The sequence below is a fragment of the Myotis brandtii genome, unplaced genomic scaffold (genome assembly GCF_000412655.1).
Source record: "Myotis brandtii unplaced genomic scaffold, ASM41265v1 scaffold103, whole genome shotgun sequence".
NCBI classification, from domain to species: domain Eukaryota; kingdom Metazoa; phylum Chordata; class Mammalia; order Chiroptera; family Vespertilionidae; genus Myotis; species Myotis brandtii.
The window spans coordinates 2,760,075-2,768,215 of record NW_005353460.1 but is presented as its reverse complement, the minus strand read 5'-3'; the positions used below and the strand labels follow the sequence as shown (position 1 = coordinate 2,768,215).

The window sequence follows — 8,141 nt, the reverse complement described above, 5'->3', positions numbered from 1 at the left end:
CATATACAGCCATGTAACCATTTCCATAAGACCAAGAATGTTGTCATTACCCTCTTCCAAGTCAATAGCCACCCGGCTCAAGGAAACCAATGACCAATGATCTGCTGTTTGTTTTCAACATAGGTTACAATGATCTATTCTAGAATTTCATATTAATGGAATCATATGGCATGTACTCATTTCTATCTGGTTTCTTTCACTGAGGATTCATCCATCTTGTGATTATTAGTAATTCATTAGTGTCTTCCTAAGTAGTGTGCCATTGAAGATATGCATTGCAACATGTTTATACATTTATCTTTTGATCATTTGTAGACATTTCAGCTTTTATAAATAAAGCTGCTATAAACATTAATGTACAGGTCTTTGTGCAATTTTGTCTTTCCTTTTTCTTGGTACTTAGAAATGGAATTCCTGAGTCATATAGTAATTGTGGGATTCCTGAGTCATATAGTAATTGTGGGAGTGCAAAATGCTAGGAAAGCGCCAGACTGCTGGAGCAGGGAGTGAGTTGAGCAGTCCAAAGTAGCCACTGCTCCCAGTGGGGCGGGGCCCCCCAACAGATTGGAGCCCCCCGCAGGCCTCTTCCCCATGCCATGACAAAGGTGGGGCTGAGGTGGTGGAGCAGTGGAGATAGTGGATTCCCCGGTTGGAGGCTGAGAGCTGCTGTCCCTCCCTCCCTCTCTGACTCCTCATTGCCTTGTCTCCTGGAGACTCACAGTGTACTGACCCTATGGGCCCCTGCTGCTGGCACCCTGGGTCTCTGGCCACTGTGCTCCCTCTGGAAGGGACAGACTGCAGGCCTCTTCCTCTGCCCCTTCCCTCAGACTGAATGCCACAGGAGTCCTCACACCCTGTCCCCCCCTCACCCTGGAAGAGTATAGCAACACAACCAGGAGGCCCAAGAGGTTCTTCACACAATGATGAGGTCATTCAACCAGGTTTCAGCAGCCCCAGAGTGAATCCTTTGACATGGAGATGATGCTCTAATGAGTATCATGAAAAAGAAGATTCTGAAAAGTTGTTACAATATTTTAATTTACCAACTAGTTTCTGATACTGTAGATTATGGTTTTTCTGTGAGGGCAAACTGGAGACAGTCCAGATGCCTTTTTCTTTTTAGTTGGGAAATAGTATTAACACCAATGTGTTAAGTGACTAAAATAAAGTTTCATGTCTGTGTTTCCTTGAGGGAAAGAAAAAGTGCCAGATTATTTGCTAAAGTTATTGGATCATTCTGCATTTTAACAAGAACTAAGTGGCAATTTTTACATATATATATATATAATATGTTAAACAATGTTAACCAATATTACTTAAAATAAGACACGTAAAATAATTTAATAAGTGAAAGAATGCATTGTCCTCTGAAGAGCAAAAAATGAAATTTCAAAGAAACATACATGGTTAGATAATTTTTTGTTTAAAAAAATCTATACATTTATAAATCCACATTTGTAGAAGACTAGAGGCCTGGTGCACAAAAATTTGTGCACTCGGGGAGGGTCCCTCAGCGAGGCCTGTGCCCTCTCGCAGTCTGGTACACCTCAGGGGATGACCATCTGCTGGCTGAGGCCCGCTCCCCGGGGGATTGGGCCCAAGCTGGCAGTCAGACATCCCTCTGGCAGCCCGGGAGCCCTTGGGGGATGTCCACTTGACAGCAGGGAGCAGGCCTAAGCTGCAATCGGACATCCTTAGCGCTGCTGAGGAGGCGGGAGAGGCTCCCACCACCACTGCTGTACTGGCAGCCGTCAGCCTGGCTTGTGGCTGAGCAGAGCTCCCCTTGTGGGAGCGCACTGACCACCAGAGGGCGGCTCCTGCATTGAGAGTCTGGCCGATTGTGGTCCGTGTGTGTCATAGTGACCAGTCATTCCCAGTCATTCTGCTGTTAGGGTCAATTTTCATATTACCCTTTTATTATATAGAATAGAGGCCTGGTGCATGGGTGGGGGTCGACAGATTTGCCCTGACGGGTGTCCTGGATCAGGGTGGGGGTCCTGCTGGGATGCCTGGCCAGCCTGGGTGAGGGGTGATGGGTGTTTGCAGGCCAATCACACCCCCTTCAGGGTGGGTCCCCACACTGGGGTGCCTGGCCAACCTGGGTGAGGGGCTGATGGCTGTTTGCAGCTGGTCACACCCCCTTCAGGGGGGGGGTCCCCACTGGGGTGCCTGGCCAGCCTGGATGAGGGGCTGATGTTTGTTTTCAGGCTGGCCACATACCCACTTTAGAGTGGGGTGTCCCCACTGGGGTGCCTGGCCAGTCTGGGTGAGGGGCTGAGGGCCGTTTTCAGACTGGCCAAGCCCCCCGGTGACGGAAGCTCCCAGCTGCTCCTTTTTTTCTTTTTTTTTATTCTGGGATTTATTTACCTTCTATAATTGAAACTTTGTAGCCTGGAGTGGAGCTCAGAGCCAGCCAGGGCGATCATGAGGGAAGCTTGGCTTCCTCCATCACCAGGGGCAACCCAAGCCTCCTGCTCAATCCAGCTCCATGGTCACAGTCAGCTGAAAGCAGGTATGTGGGGTTTATTTATCTTCTATAATTGAAACTTTGTTGCTTTGAGTGGAGCTCAGAGCTGGCCATGATGCAGGCAGGAGGCTTGCCTTCCTCCATCATTGGGGCAATCAAGCCTCCTGCTTGCTCCAGCTCCGTGGCTGCCGGCCGCCATCTTGGTTGGGTTAATGTGCATATAGTTGCTCTGATTGGCTGGTGGGCGTGGCTGAAGGCATAGCAAAGGGATGGTCAATTTGCATGTTTGTCTTTTATTAGTGTAGATACATTCTAAAAATTGGACCAAATATTCCAAAACTCTAAGAACACTATCTCTAGATAATGATATTTGGGACAACATTTTGATTTTTTCTACTTTTAAATTTTCTATCAAAATAATACTTTTGTACAAAGTTAATATATGTATTGGTAAGAAAAATATGGATAAAATAATAACCAGCACATCTGGATATCATTGCATTAGTAGGATGCAAATTCAATAAAAATGCAACTAGGGAAATATGATAATGTTTATATTTAAAGTGTGTTTGTTTATATTACTACACTTCCAATTACATATGACTTTCAACCTCATTTTATACCATCTGTCAATTATGGCATTTACAAGTCCCTATGGTTCTTTTATAGCTAAACATATTCTTATTTATATATTCATAAAATATATTCATAAAATACTTAAAATAAATGTCTTACAAGAGAACATTTTAATATAATTAATATGGTTAAATTTGTTTTCTAAATGTAACAAATTTCTATGAGAATAAGTTTATCAAACGTAGCAAAATTAAAATTTCAGAATACGGTGGCTTACTTCTGACTTCACAAGAATCCTGTAGGCCTGATCTCCCAATTGGATTTTAGGATAATTGTCTTGTAAGGGGAGAAAATCAGCTTTATTATTCTTTATTTGATAAAGCATATGCTCAAACATAGCTGTGGATTCCAATGGTTCAATTCCGTAACTGACATTCACCAACTGCAATAATCCCCTGAATATTTAAATACATAAAAAGACATAAAAGTAATTAATACAGATTTTCCCTTTGAGAAATGTAAATTATACTAAATAAAAACTTTCATACAAATTTGATAGTTGTCTTTATGGTCAAATTAAATCTAAGAATCATCCTATTTTACTCAAATTAACTTTCAACCTCATTTTATGCCATCTGTCTATTATGGCATTTATAAGTCCCTGTGGTTCTTGTATGGCTAATCCATATGAATATTCTTTATACTAGTGGACTTTTCTGAATAAATTTTATGACTGTAAGCTTAGGATAGAGACAACAAAATATAAAAAATATAAGAGGAGGACAGAAATAGAAAGTATATGTGAAGAAACATGATCAAAGCCTATATTTTCTTTGCTTTCACTCTATCACTCAAGGAATTTGGGAAAATTAAAGTCTTACACAAGATTGTCAATCATGCACATCTCTGGAAGTTGCCATTACCTGAGTCCAGAACAGGTGCTTAGTGTCACGACTGAATTTGGAATCTCTGCAGCATATCCTTGGTAAAAGCAATGCCTCTAACAGGAGTACATAAAGGTACATTCATGAATGGTTTGTACATGAAGTGTGTGGTTTTATACTTACTTTCTAGATATTATGAAATGTACAGATTTAGCCAATTAAACAATGTTATTTACCAGATATCCCATTTCCTTTTGATCTACCTACAATTTCTCCCTCTTTAAAATCATCTGCCTATAATGCCCTCCCCCCAAAAAATTCTTGCTATAATAAAGAATTCTAAAATTTTGAAAGAACCTTTTATAATAGAAGGACATGTAGCTTCCCAGACAAAAAAAAAAAAAAAAGCTAAAGGAGTTTATCACCTCCAAACCAGTATTATATGAAATGTAATAATTTAATGTAATACTTCTTCAAAAAAATTAAGAAAAAAGATAAACATAAACATATGAACAATAAAATGTAAATAAATATATATCAACAATTGAATCTAAAAACATAAAATAAACAAGCAAAAACAGAAACAGAAAAAAAATCCTAATGTAAGCTGTAAGATTTAATAAATAGTAATATATTAATATTGACTCATAAATTGTAACCTAAATAGCATACTAATCCAAGATGTTAATAATAGGGTAACTAATTTGGGAGGATGCAGGGAAATTTCCTGTGCTTTCCACTTGTTCTTTCTTAAAGCTAAATATGTTAAAAAAAAAAAACAAAAAAAACAAGGTGTATTCATTTTTGCTGAATTGCATTGTGCTGCCCTGCCTCGGCCTAGCACAGTGGTCGGCAAACTCATTAGTCAACAGAGCCAAATATCAACAGTACAACGATTGAAATTTCTTTTGAGAGCCAAATTTTTTAAACTTAAACTATATAGGTAGGTACACTGTTATTAACTTAATTAGGGTACTCCTCAGGCTTACGAAGAGCCACACTCAAGGGGCCAAAGAGCCACATGTGGCTCGTGAGCCGCAGTTTGCCAACCATGGGCCTAGATGAAATGATTCATAATACATATATTTTATTTCAGTTATTTATTTGTAATTTAAAATTTATTTTTAATTACAGTTTACATTAATATTATTTTATATTAGATAATTTACAATATGTTTCCCTTGATATTTTCAGTACCCACCTAGCACCATAAATACTTTTTGCAATATAATTGCAAAAAATTCTATGCTGTACTCTACATTCCTGTGAATATTCTGTAAATGCCAACTTGTACTTCTTAATCCCTTCCCTTTTTCTCCCAGTCCTCCAAGCCCCATCCCCATCTGGCAACCATTATTCTGTTCTATATCTAAGTATGTTTTGTATCTATGTACAAAAGTTTTTGTAATTTTAATGAACTCCAGTTTATTTTTTGTTGTTGTTTGTACATATATCTTTTAAAAAACTTGTATCTAAGATATAAAAAGAGATATTACAGCTCAGTAATAAAAAGCTATGTAACCCAATTAAAACTGTGTAAGAGTTTTTTTAATAATAAAAACTTACTACATAGCTACAACAATCAAAACAGTGTGGTACTATAATAAGAGAGATATACGGACCAATGCAATAGAATTATGAGTTCAGAAATAAACTCATACATCTACAGTTAATAAATTTTTATATAACTTCCAAGATTATTCAATGTAAAGAAATAGTCTCATCAACAAATTGTGCTAGGAAAACTGAAAATCCATATGCAAAAGATAATATCAGGTAATGACTATATACCATGTACAAAAATTAAGTCCAAATGGATCAAATATCCAAATATAAGAGCTGAAAATATAAAACTCTTACAAGAAACTATAGGGGTAAATCTTCATAAATTTGGATATGGAAGTGGGAGTCTTTCCTTAGTTCTGACACAGAAAGCACAAACAATAACCAAAAATAAAGTGGAGTTCATTAAAATTACAAAAACTTTTGCATGTCAAAGGATATGATCTAGAAAGAGACAACTCATGAAATGGGGAAAAATATTTGCAAAGCATATAACTGATAAGGGTCTTGTCAAATCAACATCAAAATAACAAATAGCATCTGTAATACTTTCATCAATAAGGACACATTTTTAAAAATGAAAAATAAGTACTAGTGAGGATCTGGAGCACTTGGAACTCTTGTACGTTGCTGAAGGGAATGTGAAAACCTGCAATTGGTTAGGAGAACAGTTTGGAAGTTACTGGCATCCTGTGGCTGGAGAACAGTCAGAGGAAATGCTCTCCCTCCCATGGGTTCTTCACCATCCAACCCCACCTGGCAATACAGGTTGTCACAGCAAAGTGCCTTTTACCCCTAAAGGCTGCACAGGCAGAGCTCCAGCAGGAGCTCCAGCAGAGCACAACAATATAACATCAAAGGACCCAAGAAGGCTAATTGCCATTGGAACAATAGAACACACTAAATCTACACTTAACCTGGGTGACTGCTTTCAAATCTAGGTTATTTAAACATGAAGAAAGCAAGGAAAGGACTGTATGCACGCATATTAGCATAACCAATGGACACAGACACTGGAGCAGGGGGAGCTTGCAAGGAAGGGGGCAGCATAGCTGTGGGTAGGGGGGTCAATCAAGGAAAAAGGAGACATATGTAAAACTTTGAACAATAAAAAAAAAAGAAGAAAAAAAAAAAGGAATGCAACTGGAAATTACACCCTATATCAACAAGCAAGGAAATCACAGCAAAAACGGGAAAACACAACCACTGATACTAATATTGACATGAGGCATGTATTGAAACTATCACACAAACATTCTTAAAAAGCTATGAAAATGTGTTACAATGAACATCGAAATTAAATTCGATGGTGGAGTAAGAAGTCCTGGCTCCTCCATCCCCCAACAAACACACCAATTCAGCAACACTTCACAGTTTCCTTTGTGAGAAACCAGAAATGAATAGACAGCCTCCTGCACAACATAAAAGAATGGAAAATCAGTTACCAAAGCCAGTAGGGAGGATTGGGAGACATTTTCATCAGAAACTCTGCCCCAGAGCCCGGCCATATGATCAGAAAGACATCCTCTAGTCACCGTCCTACTGATGGGTGGGAAGCAGTTTGCTCACAAGGCCAGGGCCCTAATGTTTCTGAGGGGCTGACCCAAAGAACTAGTATCTGTGACAGGAGTCCTGGAGATCTGATGGGTTCAGCACAGTCTAGCCACCCAGGCAGCAATAGAGGGGGTGGCAAACAGCCACTGTTGATTCATCCCCACCCCAACTCTGCCCAGAGTGTATGGACGGAAAATCCCAGCTCTGTGCTTCCTCCTGGGGTAGGAAAGAGTTGATCCACGCATGCAGTGCCTCCACTTCACCACAATTGCCCAAGGAACTAGCATCTGTCTCACCAATCCTGGAGCCCCGATGAGTCCCACACACTCTGGTTGTCAGGGAAAGAACAGAGGCAGCAGCTCGGGATGGTAAATGCCACTGGTCCTTTCTGCTGAGCAGCACAGAGAAGGCAGAATAAATAGAATGCCTGCTTTGCCCAAAAGATGGCAAAGTGCTAGTGGAGGCCCCCAAATCTCTTTCCAGGATGTTTTGTGGGATCCTCTTCTGTACTCCCCCAAAGTGAAGGCTGAGAGAGCCTTCTAGGAAGCAGACACCAAAACAGTGAATTAATAAAACAATCAGGAAAAGATGTCTCACACAAAGGAATAAGATACATCTCCAAAACTGACCCTAGTGAAATGAAGTTACATGATTTACCTGAAAGAGAATTAAAATGAACTCTCCTGAACATGCTCACGGAGCCCAAAAGAACAATGCAAAAATGTCTGATCAATGTCCTTTTGAAAATAATGTAGACAAATTACAACAATGGAGAATATATTTGCATACCATATATCTGGCATAATACATATTCACATAATAGATATCTCTCTTTTGAATGTATAGGTTGTTCAAAAATTTATTAAAAACAAATCAAACTAGAAAATGGGAAAAGACATTTCAGGGATATTTCACAAAAACGGGACAAATAAGCACATGAAAATATGTTCAACATCATTAGTTACTGGGAAATGCAAGTCAGAATCTCAGGAGATATCACTACACATCTATAAGAAGGTCTATTAATTTTAATACTGAATTGTGATCACCACGGCAGGAATGCAGACACTCATCTCTCATACATTGCCAGTGGAAAT

General features: G+C 39.2%; 1 protein-coding gene across 1 annotated transcript in view; it reads right to left on the bottom strand.

Annotated features, from left to right (window-relative positions):
- Nucleotides 1-8,141, bottom strand: part of LOC102251637 (disintegrin and metalloproteinase domain-containing protein 18-like) — a 91,486-nt gene that overhangs the window by 48,969 nt on the left and 34,376 nt on the right. Inside the window, exons 4-5 of the mRNA XM_014536896.1 lie at nt 3,967-4,043; nt 3,321-3,498 (exon numbers count right to left, since the gene is read on the bottom strand). Of these exons, the coding sequence (XP_014392382.1) occupies nt 3,321-3,498; nt 3,967-4,043 (255 nt within the window). The remainder of the gene's footprint in view (nt 1-3,320; nt 3,499-3,966; nt 4,044-8,141) is intronic.